We start from the raw sequence: 23,440 nt of genomic DNA, 5'->3' as shown, positions 1-23,440 counted from the left end.
GCTGCAGGAGCACCCCTCATTAGATTTTCTGGAAATGCTATGCATCTAGTCCACGATGACAACTTACCTCACCATCGAAAACCATCTCAAATTCTTCTCTGTTTTTAATCTTGGCATAGAGGTATTCAGCCAGCTCCAAGCATTTGTTGATCTGATTTTCAAATCCCACTGTGCCCTGGTTTAGAAAGAGAAAAGTCATGTTTGTTGGTGATAGGTTGGATTTTCCTGTGACGGGCATTTGAGAAAGCTATGCTGACCTTATCTATTGGAAATACACACAAGTATTCTCGGAGATGGTTAAAACGAACTACCTAATTAAATGAATATACAGTTTCTTCACAGCACTGCACACAATAATATGAACTGTGTCTACTCTCTTTTGAAGGCACTCTAGTCTCTGGGCAGTTATTCTCAATAGGGCTTTTAGCTTCCTTCTAGTTACTCACAGCCTGAACCTGAAGCCTATTGCTAGTTTGTCTTGGGATAGTGGTACTCAAAGTGTTACCTATGGATTGAGGCCAGTCCACAAACTGTAACTGGTGCATGATAATGTAAGAACAGAAATTTAAGGGTGCCTGGGTGGCTCATCTGTCTCTTGATTTCAGTTGAGGTCATGATCTCACAGTTCATGAGATACAGCCCTGATTCCCAGGCTTTGTGCTGACAACGTGGAGCCTGCTTGGGATTCTCTCTCTCTCTCTCTCTCTCTCTCTCTCTCTCTCTCTCTCTCTGTGTGTGTCTCTCTCTTTCAAAATAAACAAACTTAAAAAAAGAAACTGAAAGTAAGCAGTAAGAAATCTTAATAGCATTTTGACAGAGTAATTTTATATCTATTGAATCTAGTTTTAAAAATTGATGTTTAAATTTTTATATACTTTTTGATTTCATTTTTCTAGTAACTCATCTTTACTGTATTGGTCCATGATAGGTTAAAAAAAACCCAAACTGGTTCTTTACCACAGATAGTCTGAGAATTACTACTTTAGAACCCACCTTTCCCAGCAGTAAGTCCTAAGCCAAGCACATCCCCAAACTCCCCGGCAGGCTACCTTCCACATAACAGTACTATCCCTTTTGGGTGACAGGCAAGCAGAGGGGGAGGCCACTGGTCTCCATACATGCCCTGACATGCCAATTGCTACAGTTATTGATTGACAAACTGGGTGAGCATGAGTTTCAAAACCCAGCATGGCTGACTAACAACAGCAGCATGGGGGGTGTCGAGTGGGTGGGTGTTAACAAGGGGAGCAGATGTACCAGCTGGCTTGTGGATTTTTTATGGGCCTGGGCAGAGTCCAACACAGGCAAAATATGAGCTTCCCCAAGTAGTCACTGCTCAGTGTACACCATGTCCAGTCCACTTTCCACTTGAGAAAGAAGTCCGCACCCACATCACATCTCAGCAACCAATTCACTATGAGCCAAACTCCCAGCAGACAGATCAAGAGGTTATTGTCAGGCAAAATGAAGACACGATACTATTCTCTATATTAAGACAAAATGACTTAACAAGGGAAAAAAACTAATAATCCATTAAATCCTTCCTACAGAAGAAACATCTGATTAGATGTTTCACTGGAAAACTTTGTTGTTTTGGTATTAGCAGATACAATGTCAAGTGTGGAAATTATTAAAACTAATTTATAGTAGGTAAAGAAAAACAGGGGCGCCTGGGTGGCTTAGTCGGTTAAGCATCTGACTTTCACTTAGGTCATGATCTCACGGTTCGTGGGTTCGAGCCCCGCGTCGGGCTCTGTGCTGACTGCCAGCTCGGAGCCTGGAGCCTGTTTCAGTCTGTGACTCCCTCTCTCTCTGACCCTCCCTTGCTCACACTGTCTCTCTCTCTCTCCTAGAAATAAATAAAAAATATATATATATAAAAAAAAAAAAAGAAAAACAATGGTTGCAATAATGAGATGTGAAATCAAAATTGTCTTTACTTGATTGCATAAAAATACTTTTGAAACAAATAGCCAAAATGGTAATCTCCCTCACCCATATTTAGGGAGAAATTCCAATAGTTTGCTGTTTTTCCTAGACACAGAAATGCAGCTCAAAAATTAATAAATGCAGACACACATGCCTTAGCCTAGCAGTAGGATTTCTCAGAATAAAGTATGCATTTTCCAGAATGGCATAAAAAGTACAAATAATGAGAAATCCATTATTTAAATAGAACTAAAAACTGTCACATATAACCCATGATTTGAGTCCTCATAAGAAACTCAGGGTTTTGCATAGAATAACACAGTAATTTTATCTCTTTCTCTTTCTCTACATCTGCACTAAATAGTTTCAGCGTCCCTAAGGATTGCAGTGGAAGTCCCTATCTTGGCATAATTTTTAGTTGTTATAAGAGAAAGTTACAGGAAAACTTCACGTTAATTCAAATTGAGGAGACAGAATGGAAGGAGGGAGAGTTTGACAGAAGGGATAAAGTGATCTCATTCGCAAGCAAAGAAAATACAGTTAACTCAATTATCTAGATATTGATCACACACATGTTAAATTATCTGTGATATATCTTTGCCTGTCTTTTGCCAGCCAGCCTGTGTAAACTGCATTTCTGCTTTCTTTCCTGAATTCACCCCTTTGTACCTTCGCTTTCCACATCAGCCAGAACTTGAAAATGTCCACGTGGCGGCCACACTGGATTGCCTTGTCCCCAGTGTCATAGGAGACATCATACTGTTTATCTGGCTGGAAAAGGTATCCTGCACACATCTGGTTGCATCCTTGGAGGATACCCTAGCAAGCAAATCAAGACAAGTTTCCATCACAAGTCAAGACAAAGGACAAGTTTGCATCCATAGATCAGAGATGTGGGTGGCTTTGAAATGGGGCTGGTAGGAAGGAGGGACTTGGGATCACATACAACCTTTCTTCTAAGTCTTTATGAGGCCTTGTGTTTGCTCTGATGTCTTTCTTGAAGATCACCCCTGGAAAAACCTTTGCCCCTTTTTCTCTGTCACTCTGATTGGAAAATGATTTTTTGTTTCAGATGCTTACAACAAGGGACCCACTGCCCTCTAAGAAACATTTAGAAATGTGTATGTGTGTGTGTGTTGGGGGAGGGGGGTGTTGGGGTTGTTTCCAAGACTGGGAAGTGCTATGGTGTTCAGTGGGCCAGGGTTGGGGATACAAACTTCCTATGGTGGGTGGAACAGTCTCCGGCAATGAAGAATCTTCTTCCCCCAAAGTGCCCCTCCGACCCTAAAAATCTTCTAGTCTTTTCCAGGATCTCCTGTGATGTTACCAGACACTCTATTAGGAAAGGAGTAAGAGTTTGGGCAGGTTCTGGCTCCTACAAGCTGGAGACAGATTTTTGGAATGCCTCGTGTGCAAACATTTTACTGGAGCAGCAATGCTTTGAGAGCAGGGTCCTATTATTAGATGTTTAAAGAACGAACTCATTTACAGAAAGTTTTTAGCCAACATTCCTAGTTGCCCTAAGTTGACATTTGTAGCTGCTGTTCCGCCTAGTTTACTTCAGCTCTTGGGAACACAAACCGTGCTAAGAACCTGCAGTTATGTTCCAGTGAGCACTTTTTGTACTCAGTGAGGTGAGAGTTTGTGGCTCACCCAACGGCTCTCACTTTTATTTGTACGAAAGTGAAGAAACATGCAATGAAATAGTGCCCTCATAGTTTCCATCACTGACAGGGCCCTGAGCACTGAAGGGCAGGAAGGGCAGGAAGGGCAGGAGCCAACAGGAGGCACGAGTTGGCTGGAGGCTAAGAGGCAAGGGCAGGAAAGAACAGCAGTGGTTGCCTCAGTGGGGCTGCCAATCGTGTGTGTCCGTCCAGTACTGCACAACAAACACAAATAAAACAGTCCACACTCTTCTCTTCCTGTGCCTCGTAAAGGACATTCGGGCAAAGCTCATCTTTGGAGAGAGTACAGACCTTCTCCTTGACGAGAATGGCAGAGCACTGCAACAGCACGCCCATCATCTTGTGAGGGTTCCAGGTGACTGAGCTGGCCCTGCAAGAAGCACATGACAATTTGAGGAGAAGTCGCAGGAGTCAGCAGGCGGCAACCGTCCTCTTGAGGAAAACACCACCCAGTGCAACCGGAATTGGTATATGCTTTTGATGCCGAGCCCCCCCAGTTGACTAATCAAGGAGTAAACACATACTTTGCAGCCAGTCTCAGGGGCCTAAGTTGCAGATTGCCTCTTCTAAATAACCGCTATTAATAATAGCTAACATTGATGCAGAATATTTATTATGTGTCAGATTGTTCTGAGAGCTTTACAGGCATTCTGTCAATGTAGCATCATGGTTAAGGACTCAGGCTTTGGAACCAGACTGCCCAAGTCTGAATCCTGGCTCTGACATTTGCTGGTTTGGGTAAGTAATGGAACTCCTCCGTGCCTCAGTTTTCTCATCTGTAAAATGAGAAATTTTCCTTAACAAAGGATAAATGAGTAAATACAAAATTCTAATAGCCATTCCTGGAATATCTGCTTCTCACATCAACCCTGCGATGCAGGGACTATTATTACCTCCGCTTTACATGGAGAAACCGGGGCATGAAAAGGTTAAATGCATCCTCCCAAAGTCAAACAGCTGGGAAGTGTTGGGCTGAGAGTCAAGCCCAGGGAGTTGGACTGCAGAACCAGTGCTGGTAACCTTGCCACTTAGCCTGCCTCCCTCTGGGCGACAGACTCTGGCTTCTTTCTGCCTTCCTGTTCTTATTTACAAAACAGACTGGGAACACTGACCTAACTACTTATGAGGTAATATGAAGAGTGGCACCTAAAAGCCAGCATCAGTTGGATAATTCTAGACTTTGACTACTTAGTGGCACTGTTTAAATGCCAAATGAAGATGATATTGCCAGTTTAGGCTGCAATGATAGCTTACCAAGCACAGTCTCCTAGCACCCACATCAGTCATTTAGACACAGTAAAATGATTAAAGGGCACACTAGCTAGGACATTACAGAGACAACGGAGTGCAGTGTATGATGATTGAAACTTGGGTACCTTGCTTCAGCGGTTTACAGACTCCTTCCCAATGGCCTGGCCCACAGCTGGGCTTTGCACTTTAATATCTGTGAAAGATGTTTTCCCCAGACATAGCAACTGACTCTGAACTCTACTGCCTCTGCTCCCCCTAGAGCTAAATCCTCGCTGTGGATTTTTAACTTCTTCATCTTGCTAAGGTCCTTTAGATGAAAAATAATTTAGTGTCTATGTGACTATTGGGTGATTCAGGAAGTAAGGCCTCAAGTACTTTTCTTCTTTGTGCATAATGAAATAACCTTTGTGAAAGAGACATGAAGAATTGTAAGAAAAGGTTACTAAATGTTTATCTCAGTAAAAATCATCAGTGTTGAGCCATATTTAAAAGGCAGTGGATTTAATCAATTTTTTCATAGCTATCATTCACTGAGTCATTAAAAAATTAGAGGTAGATCTCATTAAATGTCTTAAATGGTTTTTTGAATCTCTTAGAGGTCTGAAGTAAATGATTCTTTGCTGTTACAAATGTGAAGTAATAAGGGGCACCTGGGTGGCTCAGTCAGGTGAGCGTCCGCCTTCAGCTCAGGTCATGATCTCAAGGCTTATGAGTTCAAGCCCTGCATCGGGCTCTGTACTGACAGCTCAGAGCCTGGAGCCTGCCTCAAATTCGGTGTCTCCCTCTCTCTCTGCCCCAACCCTACTTTCACTCGGTCTCTCTTTCTCAAAAATAAATAAACACTAAAAAATTAAAAACAAAAACAAATGTGAAGTAATAAGATATGATATGGATTCAATTTCCCTTAGAAGACACACATGCTTTAAATTGTTAGAGGGGTGCCTGCGTGGCTCAGTTGGTTGAGCATCCAACTCTTGATTTCAGCTCAGGTCATGATCTCACAGTTATGAGATCAAGCCCCAAGACGGGTCTACACTGAGTGTAGAGACTGTTTGGGAGTCTCTCTTCTTCCTCCCCAGCTCCCGCGCATACTCTCTCTCAAAATAAATAAACTCAGAATAAATAAATAAAATAAAATCTTAGAAAAGTCTGGGCAAAATGTTTTAGGTTTTCCTGGACTCAGAGATGGAAAATGGAGACTGCTGAGAGATCTACGGTATAGTTGGACTCGCTCATCTACATTTAACATATTATCCTCCAAGTCATAGGGTCATGAAATTATCCTTCAGAGAGTCAGTCCCACTCACCTTGACACTGGCCTTCCAAAACCAAACCAGAAGGGAAGAGGCACAGTAGAGGTAGCTAAAACTCCAGCCAGAGTCCTTGCTGTGGAAGAACCACTGGTGTGCTTTCCTGCTCCCTGTCCCCCTCTCCCCCTGGTCTGCCCTCACCTCTCTCACTTTGCTCCAGCAGCACTGGCTTTTTTTTGACGGTCCCCCAACTTGCCAAGAACAGTCCTACTTCAGGGCCTTTGCACTTGCCCTTCCACCGCCTGGAACACTCTTATATGTATCCTTACCTCTTGTCTCCCTTTATCTTAGTATCCACTGAAATATCGCGTCCTCGGGAAGGGTCTCTGGCCACCCTGTCTCAAATACCATATACCGTGCCTTGCTTGTCCACACTGTTATCTAATCCCACTTCATTCTTCTTTCCTATGAGACAGACTAAATCTGTCTTAATTTGTGAACATCTAGCTTCCTGGACAGTAAGCTTCAGGAAGATTTTATTTTATTTTATTTTATTTTTAGGAAGATTTTAAATCTCTTAGTTGATAACACCTTCTAGACCCTGCCTTATTTCTCTTACGTGTACCAGCTACACATTTTTTAGAAAAGTGCCCTAGATGGCTGGACTGAGGCAGGGGACTGAGTGTTCACATCCATGCCTGCCTGGCTCCTGACAGGTGCTAAGTAAATATTTGCTGGATTAATAAATGGATCAAGGTGAGTTCATTTTGGATCAATACACTGTAGTCAGGTTAAAGTCATATCTGACTTATGATTGCATTCTCTCCGATCGGAAGCTTCTGTTCCTGACACAAAATGTGCAAGGTTAGCTATAGCATGTGAGCCTTAATTCTAGCTGGTGGGGCAGGGGCTAGCTTGGAAGCTTCTGTAGAAATGGCTCAGATACTGGGCCGGGAAAAATAAAAAGTGGAACCAGTTAGAAAAAGGAAATCACATTTGGCTTAGGACAACCCACTGAACTTAAATGGTGAACAAGAAAGTAAATTAGGGGCGCCTGGATGGCTCAGTCATTAAGCGTCTGACTTCGGCTCAGGTCATGATCTCATGGTTCGTGGGTTCGAGCCCCGTGTTGGGCTCTGTGCTAACAGCCAGCTCAGAGCCTGGAGTTTATTTCAGATTCTGTATCTCCCTCTTTCTCTGACCCTCCTCTGCTCAGGCTGTCTCTGTCTCTCTCTCTCTCTCTGTCTCTCTCAGAAATAAATAAAACATTAAAAAATTTTTTTTAAAAGAAAGTAAATTAGTTAGATCCACAAAGTGTCCTACCCCTTTTCCAGCAGTGAATTTAATGAGAAAGAAGAATGAAATGAATCAGTGCCCCTTTTTGTGCCCTCAGCAACCTCTCAATTAGCCTCAAGATCCCTGCATTGCTTAGTTTCTCTTCTCCACCACATGGGTCCCAGCAATCACATCTATTGTTGTGCTTATCACATTGTGTGTATGTGTTTACATGTCTCTCTCTTTCTCATTTGTTAACTCATCAGGACTCATTTGACTGGGAATCTTTTTTTTTTCTTGATTTCCCAGCATATGATAATTGCTCAATAAATGCCTAGTGACCTGACCTGGGCTTAGTCAGACTGAAATAAGACACCGGGAGCTGAGGTAGGGCACAGCAGGGGACTGGGTGGCACAGCACCCTGGATGGCCTAGATGAAAGGCAGCCCTGAGCTCAGGCGCTTACCTTTCTATGCCACTGAGCTTGTGGCGGTGTTTCCTGGACATGAGCAGCCCACCGCCCCAGGCAGCCTGTGAGGATGCAGACAGAAGAGGGACAGGGAGCAGAGACATTTAAGAATCCAAAACCAATCACTCCACACCTCTAGTAAAATATAAGACAGAATGTAAATGGTGAAAAACATAAGTCTGCTTGACAAAAGGAACCCACACTGATTGTGGTTATTTATCATTTGTCACTTCTGCAAAAGCCCCTTCAGGTTAACCTCAAAGTGGCTGCGTGGATGACACAGGTAAGTCGGGTCTGAGCCAATGGTGTCAAGACCCAAAGGCCCAAAGTGCTGTGGAAGGCCAGGGACGCTCAGTGAGCCCCCGCGTGGCTCCGGGTGTGACACCAAACACTGGAGGCCGCCATCTGATTCTCCCTGGGGTGGAATTCGAAGGGCTCCTGAAGAAATTCAGAGAGGGGCAGCTCCGCCGGGCTTGGAGGCCCCACAACAGCAAGACATTTTTGTGGGTACCCTGATGCGTGTTTACTGAGCAGCTGGGGACACCATGGGACACAAGCACAGCCTTTGTTAGTCATGTGCTCAAACAATTGGGCAGATTACCCAATTATCCAGTTGTGAGAAGTTATATCCATAAGAGAATGGAGAGAGAAAAAGGAAAAAATACACCCAGTCACACATGTGGAAAATGTGCCTTTTGTATTCCTGGAAAAATTGGGGACTAAATCTCTTAGTTGAGAATACCTTCCTTACACTGCCGTATTTTTCCTACACGGACCAGGTTTCTTTTTAGAAAAGTGTCACAAACGGCTGGACTGGAAGCAGAGGGCAGAGAGCCCAGATTCATGGCTACTTTCTATATACTGTATCTTAGACGTTTTTCCCTCTGAAACCAGTATCTTCCACTCTGTAGTCATTTGTCTAGACAAAAGCTTGCTGGAAAGGTGGCGGGGACTGTATCCTCCCAAGGACCACAGAAGACAGCAGTGGGCCAGGGAGGAGCTGGGTGAGTCCTAGAGGGTGCGTAGGCATGTGGTGTGAACCTGGTGTGAATGGCCGGCAGGGAGGTTGTGGGGAGGGCCGAAGGGCTGAACTAACATGATGCGGAGAGAGGGCTGGCTGGGGCATCAGGAGTCACTTGCGGCAAATCATAAAGCAGAGCTGTCTCCACCCCCAATGGAGTGGCCACTCCGTGAGTTATGAAACTTACGTCGACATGTAGCCACAGGTTATATTTCTCACATATATCTGCAATCTCCTGTATCGGATCAAAAGCTCCATAAACAGTTGTACCAGCAGTTGCATTGACATAAAGGGGGACGTACCCCTATAAGGGAAGAGAGACAGGCTTGATTAGTCTTTTCAACCCTCTCCTTTCCACACAAAGTAGAAGCACTGCAGTAGCATTTCCTTCTAGCAGAGGTCAGCCAAGCAGATGTGGTGTCAGATCCTACATCTGGGAGAATTCTTCATTGGCCCATTTACTCATTTGTTCAACAAATACATGCCAGGCCCCGCTGTAGAGCTGAAGGGGAATACAGCAGTGAGCACAACAGATGGAGATTTCTGTCTTTGTGGGTTAACATTCCAGTGGGGAGTGACAGACAACAGACAAAATTAAGCAAGCAAAATATACAGTGATAGATAGTGATAAGTTCTATGGCAAACAGTAAAGCAGGAAAGAGGTACAATAAGTGTTTAGAGTAATGGGCAGGTAGCTCTGAACATCACCTGGGTATTATACATTTTAGAATCTATGATGTTCTTTTCTTTTTTTAATGTTTTTTTTTTTTTTTTTGAGAGAGGCAGAGCATGAGTGGGACAGAAGGAGAGAGGGAGGGGGACACAGAATCTGAGCTGTCAGCACAGGGCCCGACGTGTGATTCAAACCCGTGAACTGCAGGATCATGAGCTGAGCCAAAGTCAGATGCTTAACCAACTGAGCTACCCAGACATCCCAAGTTATGTTGTTCTAAGTGTACTGATGTAATCATTATACTGAAGCACTGTTCCTTTAAAACACGGTGGAAGCTGAAATATTCACGAACAGTGGACACAGTAAAATTTTGATATGAACAAGAAATAAATGAGTAAGTAGAGTAATAGAGTTAAGACAGGCTTGGGAGAATATGGGAATCCTAGGTCTTTTTCAAGCTTAGCTCTACCTATGACCCTTGCTCAGTCCAAGAGACATTTCTGTCATCTCCTCTACTGATCAGCAAACAGCTACAGCTGGAGAACAGGGTACAAGGATGTAACCAAAACAACGAGTTGGTAAATGCCTGACAGGTACCTGGCAGTGCCTTGGGGATACATCTGTTCTCTGAGATTTTTTTTTTTTTTTGATAGAATTTATTAAGGCTGATTCACCAAGTACCATGGGCTATCTGCCAGGGCACGGAAGCACTTTGCTCAACAAAAGCCTAAGCCAAAATGGTATTTGTTAAATTGAGATTATACCTAACAAGTAGCAAGCCTCAATTAGGCTGTATCTTCATGATGCTTGGGTAGTGGGTTTATTGAAGTACAACAAACTAGCCACTTGGCATAATAAAGATAGGACAAGGGATTTAATGATTGAATTTTTCATTTTTAAAAAAAATGACATTGTATAGACACAGCTTTAAAGTGAAATCATTTCATAAGCTGGAAATAAGCAAATACTTGAGAATATAATTTTAGAAACACAATAAAATCATCTCTTATCATTAAAACAGTCTTATATAATTACTGTCTAGGGCAGAAAGAAAGTACTTTTAAAATTTTGTATATAACAGACTTCAGGTGCACCACACAGTACATACCTTTTGCTTGGCTTCAAGAATTTTTGCCTCTAAATCAGCTGGAATTATCTTCCCCCTGTAATTATTATAAAGGGAGAGAAATTAAAATGAAGAATCAATGAGATTGCACATGAAAAAACTTCAGCAGCAGCAAAAAGTAATTTAATCGGATATTTTCAACAGACCATTAGCAGCTTGGCACACTGTACTGAGTCAGTGCTTAAGCACAATAAAACAAATTTAACAGATGAACACATTTAATACATCAAGAGCCTAATATTCACTCTCCCCTGCCTACCTTTCATTGCACTTTATCAAAATCACATTGTCAGTTCCAAAGCCAAGCGCAGCTCCAGCCTTCTTTATGGAATAGTGACTCTGCAACAAACAGAGGATTGAGGTCAGAAGTTAAACAGTTCCTTGTAAAACACCATAATCCAGGAGAAGAGCATCCAAACTCACATGTTCTGAGGTGAAGAGGACCAGTTTGGGAACGGCTGCCATGCCCTTTGTCTTAACTTCCGGGAAGAACTTGTAGCGAGCAGCCATGATGCTGTACATGTTGGAGATGGCTCCCCCTATGAGCAAGCAGATACAGGGGGAGCTGTGGCGCTCCATCATTATTGTTTCTAATAATTAAGATTCTGAGCTGGTGTCTTAAGAGACAAGGGAGGTAAGAAAGGGGAGGGACAATATCCTGATAGGTTTTGCTGGCTATCCTATTGCCAGGGCTTCCCCCTGGCCCCTTGGCCTTGGGAATACAAGTAGTCACACTCATTACCAAAGCCATGTAGGCAATTTGGCTGGAAGTGATTCATGTACTCCAATGCCTGTTCCACCTGAAGCCTAGACAGAAATATAAGAGGTGGCAAAGGCAGTGGCTGCAAAGAGACAGGTGTGTTACAACCTTCCTGCTTTCACTCTCTGCTCAATCTATTTACTGAACAAAGATGAATCTATTCTTGGAATGAGAAAGACAGAGAAGGAGAGAGTAATGGAGCCTGCAGAAGGAAACAGTGACATTGTCTGGATACTCTCCTCAAAGAACAGCTCAACTGAGTTACTGAGTCATTTAGGAGAACTCTAACTTTATTAAAAGCAAACTCATGTTTACTTAAATAAAGACACAAGGAGAACTGAAGTAACTATCTAGGTATGGCTGGCCAACACAAACTCCTCACGTTTGCGTCAATTCCTTGACAGTTAAATAGGCAAATTCATGGTTGACTTGAGTTGCCTGGACAATTGTAATTATTTCTTCTCCTGTCCTTGTACACAACAATCATGCTGTCTCTGACACCACCTCACACTCCTACCTGCCTCTAAGAATATCTTTCCTTGTTTTAAAGATTCTTACTCTGTCTACATCAAACTAGAGGTTCAAAGTAGATATGCTATTTTGGCTGCAATCGATTGGTCAACTGATAGTCTTGACTCATTGATACTCAGACCAATCAAACTGTTGTTGACAGACTGGTGTCATGTGGCATGATTTGAACACAACCCTTGTGAGTTTGTACAGGTGAGGCACAGGCTCTGTTAGTACACAAGGAATACAGCATGCTTGCTAGCCTTCAGTCTGACAAAGATACGGCAGGATTATTGGGGGGAAAATTTTTTTAAGGTCATGATACTTCCACAAACTCACTTTGTGTTTAGTGTTCTCAGGGATCCCAAGGATCCATGCTACAAATCTTGAGGAGAGTCAGGAAAAGAGAAGAGAAACATACCAGGGGAAAATATCCCATCACCATCTTTACTTGACCATCCAACTATCTCTCTCATCTTCTTAAGCGTTATTTGCTCCATGAGGACAAATACTGGTGCAATTTCATATGTAAACCTGAAAAGGTGGTGAGGGAAAAAATGATCACAAAGAAGTCAAACCACTTAGTTGGGGAACACAGATAACTGGTATTTGTACTTGGGTTCTAAAAAAAAAAGTATTCAAAACCACTAAAACAATTTATTTCCTGGAAACGCATTGAGTCACCAATCATAAAATATCAGAAACCAGCCTGGGTTACCTAGAGAGGTGGTGGAATTATCTGGCCTGTGACTTTTCACCAACAAGATAGATTTTTATCTGAATGGAATGTCTTAGATGTGGTCCACCCAGAGAAATAGAAGGAAAGAAAATGACTTTCCTGGATCTCCTTCACCTTTAAGATGTAAGATGATGCAAATGTTAATTGAAAAAAATGTATTCTAAGTTCTACATATAATTGGTTTGCAACTGACCGAAACCGACTGCCAGTTTCATACTTGTAGAAGCTATAAAACTCAGAGCCAAAATCTATATTTTAAAAACAATGTAAACATCTGGAAGCTAACTGTGAATCTAATTGGAAATATTGACCTAGGTTTTAAAGATCTCAATATAATTATCTACATGATTTTTCTACTAATAATCCCCAAGGACAGCTATGTTTCTATAATCCTCTGAAGTCAATATCTGTCAAGAATAATTACAAGTGGTGATTTTCTAATTACCAATTATAAATAATAAGAAGAGAGTCAACTGGCATACACAGCTGACTGTGGGCACCAGATGCCCGGGCAGGCTAGCTTTGTCTTCTAACAAACTGATTGTGAAGTAGTAAGCCATACTCTTCTCAACGCAACTGAGAACAGAAGCACAGTCAAGTAGACCAGTTATTGAAACAAGATTGTGGTGCCAAGGACGGGGCTTAAGAGAAATCAAAGAAGGTCCATCCACAGCAAATTAAGCCAGAAATCAAAAAGATATTTACTGACTCTGAGGCTCTTTGTCTTTTTTCTTTTTGCTTGGTCTTCTTAAGCTTTGAGCCTATTGTGTGGGCTCAGCTCCGACCATGCTTGCTGAAGAGAGATCCCTAGATTGACTCAGCCAAGTGATATGGGGAGACTTTATCATTGATTAGGGTGTTTGGGCTGAATACCAATATCAAGGACTAATGGGAATTCTTGCTGGCTTAATGATTTAGAAAAGCTATTTGCAAGGATGAGATAATAATTGTACAATAAGACACAGGTGAAGCTACTAAGTTTTGATCATGGGGGGAAGCAATCAAATCAATCACTTGGTGGTAAAAGATGACAAAGAGATCCTGGCGGACCCTCAGGATATATCTGTTGGTAGAAGAATTTTGTTTCCAAAAAGAATGTGTCCATTTTCCTTGGGAGGACCCTTGAAATTTAGGCGGAAGACCCTTGGAAATCATGTGTTCAGTTACCATCACCTCTGGAGGTCACAATCATGCTTTGGTTCTGCTCTGAGCCCCATCACCGTAGCAACCAACACTCCCTCATGTCTGATGGCCTGATAAAGGAAGAAGAAGAGAAGGATTCCTGGTTTAGCCTGTGCTGCGGAGTGTACCAAGAGGCAAACTCATGATGTGCTTCTAACCATTCTTGAACAACTGTGGTATCAGTGGTGCCACTGAGTTTTGGAAATGTTGGAATGGCAAAAATGTGTGCGTGGTGGAGAGGTACTGGTATCAGTGTGTGTGCTGGCGCCTCACAATACCGAGTGAGGAGGCTCTCTGGGAAAAGGCAAGGAACAAATGCAATCACACACCACAATATCAGAACCTTATCAAGGACTAGATGAAAGCTGAACTGGAGTCAAGTCAGTGTTAGATGGCCAGGTAGGAACTGCATGGGAGAAGGGAGAAGGGATGGCACTGAAGGCTAGGGGTTTGGTCGACTTCATGATTTAAATCAATTTAGGTCCCAGGTTTGCATGAATTAGTGGTTCTACCTGTGGACCAGGAATATGGCCATTACTTGCAGGATTAGGAGGAAGAGTCTAGAGAGTTTGATCATGAGACTATTTGATTTCATCTATTTCAATTCCCTTATCTGTACCAGGTACCCAGTTCCTAAACTCTTCTTTCAGTTTTGTTCAATACATACTTATTGAGTGACTATTCTCTGCCAGGTGGTGTCTTATGTACTGAGGAAACAAAGATATTAGACACCATTTCCAACGTTGGTGAAGAAGCTTCCTAGGATGAATCCAGCATTTGTTTCTTGGCCTTGCTGCATCCTGTTTGACAGTCACTGCCTAGGTCTCAATGACCAGTTATCCCACAGCTAACACCAAGCTTATCCTGATTCATGGCTTTAGTCCTGACATCCTCTCTTGGAAGCTGACAGATTGGTCCATGGCTGCTGATCCTCAGCTAAGCCTGACAGATGGACTAACATGGTGTTCCCTATTTCTGACACTTCTCTGATGCTTTCCCTTTCTGGGCCTTGTTTACAACTGGGAGTCTGCCTGTGACCAAAGCCTTATAGAAGGCCTTAAAGTTCACCCTAAAGCAGTGGATCTTAACTTAGCTGGGGGTCAAGGAAGCCTTTGGGGATCCTAGGAAAACTATGGTCCCTCTCTTCAGGAAGAAAATGAGGATATGCACATCATTTTTGTATGCAATTATAGGAGATTCTCCTCTTGCAACCTGGACTCCAAATGACAGATGAAAGTGAACAAAGCCACGAGAGCAAAGGTCAAATATGGATTCAAAAGAAGCTGGTTAGATGCTAAAGTCAGCGTGCAAGATGGCATTTCAATCAGACAATAAGAAACTAAACCTTCAAATAGCTCTGGGGTGAAGTAAGAACACGGGACTAGAAATTAGGGATCGAAACAGGATGGTGACACTCAGGACTGACATTAAGGGAGAGTTGGGAGTCCTTCTATGTTGAGTAGGGTAGTGAGTCAGCCCTTTTTTAGTGATTCAACTGAACTTCCTAGTGGGATTCACTCTAAACTAAGGCAAATTGATCGTTAAGAGCTCTGTTTCTATTGTGGCAGAGTCTGCTGGTTGCCAACCAGTATCAATTTTCCTTTGCTTCATTCAATTTTATTCTGGGTTGCAATTCACCTAGATCAAAGACTACATTTCCTAGCCTCCCTAGGTGTGGCCATGGGACTAAGTTCTGGCTAAGAGATGCTATGGGAACTGCTGTGTGGAGCTTCTGGAAAGGTTGCTTAGAAAGAGTGTGTTCCCGGGGCGCCTGGGTGGCTTAGTCGGTTAAGCGTCCGACTTTCGCTTAGGTCATGATCTCGCAATTAGTGGTTTGAGCCCCACGTTGGGCTCTGTGCTGATTGCCAGCTCAGAGCCTGGAGCCTGTTTCAGAGTCTGTGACTCCCTCTCTCTCTGACCCTCCCCTGCTCACGCTCTCTCTCTCTCTCTCTTCTAGAAATAAATAAAACATTAAAAAAATTTAAAAAAAAAATGTGTTCCCCTTTTGACCACGCCCCTCCTCCCCTCCTTTCTTTCCTCTCTCTTCCTCCCTCCTTCCGTCCTTCATCTCTCCCTCTTTCCCTCCCTCCCTCCCTTTCATCCTTCCTTCCTGCCTCCCTCATTTCTAATTCTGGAACATATAAGTGATAGCTAGAGCTCCAGCAGCCAGCCTGCACCATGAGGTGACTCTCAGTATGAGAGCCATGAGCTACAGTATGGGTTAGAAAGGCACAAGGAACCTGGATCCCTGGTGACTGTCAAACCGGGAACTTCTTTAATGAGAGAAATAATTTTCTACGTGGACTCTCTAACTTTACACTCCTCTTAGATTTCTCCTCCTTACGGACGTGGCCGCTGTCCCATCTTCACCTTAAAAGAGAACACATCTGAAGGGAAGCTTAGAGAGTCCCTCTGATGTCCAGAGATGATGAGAGACACAAACAAAAGAGCTGGGAGGCAGCTCAAATGGCAACGGTGGCCTGTGTAGTGGCTGCCTCTCCTAGGTGTGTTCACTGCACCTTGCATACAACAGGTACTTAAGACTGGTGCTTTTTTTTTGTCTGTAGAACCACTCTGTAGGATGGAGATTATTATCTCCCATTTTCTGAAGAAGACACTGAGTCTCTGAGGAATGCAGTGATTTGCTTCAAGATCTCAGTTCGTGCATGTCTGAGTCAGAATTCCCAGTCTTTTACCTTCCAGCTGTTTTTCTATGATGAGCGAGAACTGCCTTCTGCAGGTTCCTCTCTAACAACTTGCCTGGCAGTATCAAATGACTGATAACTGCCACAGAAAATTTATCCTGCGTAACTTCTATTTCTATGACAATAAAGCATTAGATACTTGAAACCATAACCTCATAACAAGGGGGCTGTAATAGATCTTGCCATTAAGATTACGGGTTGTCATCAGGTACGTGAGGGAAGGCTGTTGTTTGCATGTGGACACTGCTCAGCCTGCAGAGTTGTGCTTGGTGGCCCTGTTTTGGAAGAAAAGAGCTGGATGTGCAATGGACAACTACATACTTGTGAAGTTTTCTTTGGATCTTCATTGGGTCCTTGCTCGGAGAACAGATCTCACAGCTATCTGCACAGGCAGGTATAAATGCATGAACCTAAATGTTCTATTTTCTGTGAGCAGTCAGATACCCTACGCTTTGCCACTCGAATTAGGAGAAGATAGTTCTTTCTGAAAGACTATATTGAGGAATATAGTCATTACTTTCTATTAGCAATGCCACCCAAATGCAATGATAGAGCAGGCCAACAAAATGAGTATGTCACTCATTTTGCCTACTCTGCCAAAGAACAATCCTTTGGCCATCCTTTCCCAGGTTTATTTTGAACACTGTCCCCAGATGGAGAAGGAACTGTCTCCAGGGAGCAAATTTCTGCATAAGCCCCTGACAGTGCTGCCACATTTCATGATCTTCCAGGGGAACTGACTTAGAACAATTTCTAGATAATAGTTATTACTTCTTCAGACAATGCCTTGTCTCCAAAACTGACAGAAACTATTTCACTATGTTAAATAACCTTCTCTATCGATCTGTTGGAATCGGATCATATTTTATAAATATCCATTGTATTCAGTACAGCTGCAATTACTATGTGCCATTTAGTTGGACTGGCCTTGACCTCAGATGGCTGGGACATATTTTAGTGTTTCATGGCTGAGCTGAAGTAAGGAAAGAGTAAGGGACTTCATTTAATGAACACATAAAAAAAGGAAATTTGTGAGATCTCTCGGATTAAAGAAAAGCCTTTTAGGACACTATCTGGTCATGAACTCACAAAAGAGTAAGTTCCTTTGATTTACCTTGAGATCGGGTCACATATGTTAGGAAATTGCAGCTGAGATGCCTACAGGATACACACTTAAAGATGCTGGGTAAATTCAGTGCCTATGTTAACATGAGTGCTTGGGCTTAAAGGATATATACCTTTCACCCTATTTTTCTCATTTTTTTCCAAATAGTTAAGTTTTTTTAAAAAAGTTGTACTGCCTAATTTAAAATTGTTCCTTAGTGTGAGATGCTCCAATTAAGCATTAGTGTCTTTTTTCAAGTTATAATTAGTACATTATGATGTCTGGGCTTGCTGATATATTTGTATTTCACATATCATACCACAGTAAAGGTTGCAAAGGCGAAATTTTTTTGTTAGAGGAGGCCAAACAAGCAATTGGTCTTTGACCCCAATTCCTCTTGGCTCTTCATAGCCTCGGTGCTCCAACATAGATACTCTGTGACGTGGACCATGACTTGCAAACAGGGAGCATGAAAATCATTTTTGTTTTTAATCGACCTCATCTTCTTTGCCTTATATCACTAAAAACCTCACTTGTCACGTTTGCTTTTAAAAACTGGTCACTGCTGTTTTAAATTAGGGAACAATGCAGGAATCCTTAATTAATAGAAACTTTTCTGAATGTTAAATATTTTGAGTCACAGAATTAAATAGCTTTGGAACATACATGTATCAATGGATAATTTTAAAGTGCATTTTTAGGTTTTGTGGCTAGTAGTAGTTTGTTGAAGAAAAATAGAATATCTTGAACTTTAATGACTTACATTCTATCTTGATGTCAAAGGGAATTTCTCATTTTAAACAATACCTCCCTTTCACTTAAATTCATTTTTCAAATCTACTTCACCATGGACTTCGAAAGTGGATGGTTATTTTCTAAATATTTTCACAGTGACTAAAACACATGTAATTCTTATGTAATTATTTTGAAAATTATTGTTAGAAAATTGTTTCATTATTTTCCCCTGATACTTTAATAGAATATGATGCCATGGACTGAGTGTCTAAATAGTGGTAAAACATGATCATAGTGTTCAGAGAAAAGACAGTACTCAGTAGTCTCTCACGACCCTCCATCAACTTATAACCTGTCCTTGTCTCCAAAGAGGGCATGCGTATATAGAGGAAAGAGGTGATTGCAAGAAGTCTACCCAGAAGTCTTACACCCCCAGGGCCTTAGAGTCAGTTTCATATAAATTTATAGGAGATTGGAAACAAATTAAGGTTTTGCCAACTCAAACAAGTACAGAAAAAATGTCAAATTCAGAAAAACAATGAGTTATTTTGAAAGGAATATATATCACTACCAGCTGGATTTTGTTTTAGAATTTTTAGGTAAGCAACAGGTGGATCAAACTAGCTTGTGGCTTTCTGGAAACTTTAACTGTGAAGGAACTATGCCCTAAAGGATGAGGACCAGTGTGCTTAGGTGGGAAAACAGACCAAGATCATACTCCAAAATGTGACCTCTTTAGATACATCATTAAGAGACATGGATTCTCTTAACATGAAATTTCACACTAAATTCTGAAAGCCAGAATTATTCTTTCTCATGACCATGCTTTTATTAAATTGCATTATTCATTAAAAATAGTTTATTGAGGGGCGCCTGGGTGGCTTAGTCGGTTAAGCATCTGACTTTCGCTTAGGTCATGATCTCGCGGTTCGTGGGTTCGAGCCCCGCGTCGGGCTCTGTGCTGATTGCCAGCTCAGAGCCTGGAGCCTGTTTCAGAGTCTGTGTCTCCCTCTCTCTCTGACCCTCCCCTGCTCACGCTGTCTCTCTCTCTCTCCTAGAAATAAATAAAAATATTAAAAAACAAAACTTAAAAAAAATAGTTTATTGAGTACCTACTACTAAATCAGAACTGTGATAAAGTTAAATATTTTAAGAGAAAAGATGACTAGGGAAACTGTAATAACATTGTTATAGAACCATTGGAAGTGGACTTTTAAAGCAACAAGCCACAATCACACATCACCGTTGCCTATATGAAAATAATACGTGGAACTTACATGTTGGTATTGGCAGTTGATGTCAGCCATTCACCAGCTAAACCAATGATATCCAGTCCAGTGGAGAGCTGGTTGAAAAATCGAGGGTGACCTGGAGAGATGAGCGACAGGCAAGCATCAAGGCAAACACAGACTTTTCAAGCTATCTTCAAAGCAAAGGCTGGCCACACTGATGGGGACTTTATCCCAAGAGTCTAACAGGGCTGCACAAGGATATTGAAGAAGGGAGGGCGGGTGGACCTACCCTATACCAACTTTTAGCATTAATTATGTTCCCAAAACCTATGTTTCCGAAGCAGAATGCTTCAAAAAAAATTTTTTTTGATGTTTATTTATGAGAGAGGGTGGTGGAGGCAGAGGGAAAGAGGGAGACACAGAACCCAAAGCAGGCTCCAGGCTTTGAGTTGTCAGCATGGAGCCTGATGAGGAGCTCAAACCCACAAACCATGAGATCATGACAACAGCTAAAGCTGGATGCTTAACCAACTGTGCCACCGGGGCACCCCTGAAGAAAAATGCTTTTAAAGTTAAAAAAAATCCTTTGTCATGAAACTAATAATCTTTCCAGTATCTAATTTATTGACTTTCAGATGAACTCTGTCATAATGATTTTTTTAATTACAAATCAGGATATGGTGGTCCTGATTTTATCCATAAATGTTTCAACTTTTAATTTAACATCCCAAGGATTTAACCCCCAAGTCAACATTCGCTGATGGAGGAGAGCCTGAAGGACTTAGATAGGGTTTGTGGCTCTGTGGACCACACCAAGGCCAGGGAAGATGCCAGCTCTGGTGCTGATGTCTCTGGGTCCCTATGTCACCCAAATATGATGTCAAGCATTGGTGTGTTTTTGTCCATACATAGTCAGGTGACCATTAAATGAAATTTATTGCTGAGATGACTTGGCATCTCCTTTGTGAAACAGAGGCAAATATAGCTTCATTCACTCATCAAGTTGTTGGTAAAATAATTGTTATTACTCTATAACCCTAAAACTCTTTATAACACAGACTCTGCTTTAAGAGGCTTTGTTCTCAGCAAATTCAGGACTGTTGCCAAGTTTTGGCCAACTTGGCTTTCACAAGAAAACTCAACCCCACATCAGCAGGCTTGGCTAGGCTGTCATGAAGGTGTCAATGCAATAGATTATCTAGGGGTGTGTGGCAGAGACCTGGTATTAGAGAGATATGCTGACTGCTGAGTTTCCAGTAGAAATTGCTTTTGCCTCTGAAATAACTGTCAGAGAGCTGGTGCTTGAATGTTCCTGGTCTGAGCTCCCTCTCTGAAAATGTCTGTTCTTCCTTGGATGTAATGGGGACTCATTCAGAACATCCAGACTAAGACTTCTTATATCAGAATATATCAATTTCTGCATCTCAAGAGTCCTCAAAAAATAATCCTAATCTTCAGGGGGAAAAATGAAAAAAGCATAAACAGTAAGCTTAGTGCAAGTATGGGGCCAGATTCCAGACATTTATATAGATTATGCTAAAAAGCTATTCCGCTATGCTCAGTGCCAACAGAATCTCTGAGATCTCCTGCAATGTAACAAACTTTGTTGAAATCCATTAAAAACATGCAATATCCACTTGAAAACTTTCCAACAATAAACATTTCATTTTAAGACCAAATATACATATTTTTAAACTTGTCATAAATAAATGCAATCACACTTTTTGACAATGTATCAAAACAACCCATCTTTGCAGCAGAGATGAAAGATGGACAATGATAGACAGACTGACACAAACATCCTCAAATAAAAATGAAACCGCATCAGGGCGCCTGAGTGGCTCAGTCTCACTTCAGCTGAGGTCATGATCTTGCAGCTTGTCAGTTCAAGCCCTGGGTAGGGCTAGAATGGCTCAGAGCCAGGAGCCTGCTTTCGATTCTATGTCTCCCTCTCTCTCTGCCTCTCCCCCACTCTCACTCTGTCTCCAAAATAAACAAACATTAAAAAAATTATTTAAAAAAAGTGAAAAAGTATCTCTTTGTCCATTGAACATATGAAGGAAACAAAGTTGTCTAAAACCTTACTTTTATCTTATGACTGTAGTACTCTGCCTCTAAAATCTTATATCAGAATTTCTATCAAATAACAAAATGATCTATTTTAAATTTTAATTTCAATTCTCTATATTCAATGAAGTAACACATGATATATGTGGAACTAAGCAGCACATGGTCTAAAGCCAGGTAGCGGGGAAAAGTTATTTTTCAAAGTAAAGTTTTTCAATGAATAAACTTCAAGGGGGAAAAATGGAGGGGGAAGTTTATTAAGAGACACATCAATTGGAATGTGGGGAATGAATTATAAAATTATAATTTATGAATTATAAAACTCATGAGACCATTGGAAATTTGAACATTGAATATCTGATATTAAGGAACAATAAATTTTGGATTTTTTGATCTAACAATAGATTATGGTTATTTTTTAATGTTCATTTATTTATTTTGAGAGAGAGAGAGAGCATGCATGAGTTGAGGAGGGGCAGAGAGACAGGGGAGAGAGGGAGTCCCAAGTAGGCTCTGTGCTGTCAGTGCAGAGCCCCATACGGGGTTTGATCCCATGAAGCACAAAATCATGAACTGAGCCAAAATCAAGAGCTGGATACTTAACCAGCTACACCACCCAGGCATCTCTTGTGGTTATTTATTTTTAGAGAGTTCTTGATGGGGCGCCTGGGTGGCTCAATTGGTTAAGCCTCCCACTTCAGCTCAGGTCATGATCTCACGGTTCATGGGTTCAAGCCCTGTATTGGGTTCTGTGCTGACAGCTCAGAGCCTGGAGCCTGTTTCAGATTCTGTGTCTCCCTCTCTCTCTGACCCTCCCCTGCTTATGCTGTCTCTGTCTCTCTCAGAAATAAATAAAACATTAAAATTTTTTTAAAAAAAAGTTCTTGAGAATGAAGAGTATTTATAGATGAAACAGTATGTTTGAGATTTGCTTCCATATGATAGAGAAGGGAGGGTAATAGGTGAAACAAAGTTGGCAGGAGTTGATAAAAGCATTGTGTATACAGGGTTGATTATACTATTCTACTTTTGTAAAAGTTCAAACTTTTCCATAATAAAAAGTTAAAAAAGAAAAACCAAGGAAGTTGGTATATCTACTGTGACTAAGGGCTGACCAGTCTCTGTCTCGGGTCACAGAGACTTTATATATACCGTTTCTTTTTTCAGAAATTGTTAACTTGTAAAGAAATTTCCAATACCATCATCATCTCTTCACAAACTGTACCCAGATCAGTCTGTTTTCACTATTAAAACCCAATTCATCATTTTGGCTGAGTATTAATATCCTTAAAAAAATACCTTGAACTGCATGCAGCTACCTGTGGGGTTTACCCTATTGCTCTGATCTAGATCTAAATTACAGATCAGCAACAAGGAGTTGTATTTTCATCTGGCAGCAACAGAATGCCTTCCCAGGGTCAGCGCCTTGAGATGCAGGTTTCACACTGCCTGAGAGACCACAAACTCTATAAATGCAAATATCCGCTCCCAGAAGCTGCTTGAAGAACAGGGATGAAGGGCTGCAGGCTAAATATCTAAGTGGAGTCAGACGCTGGGCCAATAAGAGTCCATGCTCCTATGGCCATGGGAGGCTTCAGTTTTGGAGGCAACATGAGCTGCTATTATGACAAATGGTCATATGACAGATGGTCTAAACTCTAGAGGTATGAGCAAGGTGCAAGTGGTATGTATGTGTGTGACATTTCTGCCTAGCTAACAGAAAGGG

General features: G+C 41.7%; 1 protein-coding gene across 1 annotated transcript in view; it reads right to left on the bottom strand.

Moving 5' to 3' along the window:
- Window positions 1–23,440, bottom strand: part of GAD1 (glutamate decarboxylase 1) — a 39,237-nt gene that overhangs the window by 3,742 nt on the left and 12,055 nt on the right. Inside the window, exons 5-14 of the mRNA XM_039220477.1 lie at window positions 19,693–19,783; window positions 12,371–12,483; window positions 11,103–11,218; window positions 10,939–11,018; window positions 10,662–10,716; window positions 9,068–9,184; window positions 7,857–7,921; window positions 3,906–3,984; window positions 2,599–2,748; window positions 68–175 (exon numbers count right to left, since the gene is read on the bottom strand). Of these exons, the coding sequence (XP_039076408.1) occupies window positions 68–175; window positions 2,599–2,748; window positions 3,906–3,984; window positions 7,857–7,921; window positions 9,068–9,184; window positions 10,662–10,716; window positions 10,939–11,018; window positions 11,103–11,218; window positions 12,371–12,483; window positions 19,693–19,783 (974 nt within the window). The remainder of the gene's footprint in view (window positions 1–67; window positions 176–2,598; window positions 2,749–3,905; window positions 3,985–7,856; window positions 7,922–9,067; window positions 9,185–10,661; window positions 10,717–10,938; window positions 11,019–11,102; window positions 11,219–12,370; window positions 12,484–19,692; window positions 19,784–23,440) is intronic.

The sequence above is a fragment of the Hyaena hyaena genome, unplaced genomic scaffold (assembly GCF_003009895.1).
Source record: "Hyaena hyaena isolate Hyena2069 unplaced genomic scaffold, ASM300989v1 scaffold_894, whole genome shotgun sequence".
Lineage (NCBI taxonomy): Eukaryota > Metazoa > Chordata > Mammalia > Carnivora > Hyaenidae > Hyaena > Hyaena hyaena.
This window is presented reverse-complemented; position numbering and strand designations above follow the sequence as displayed.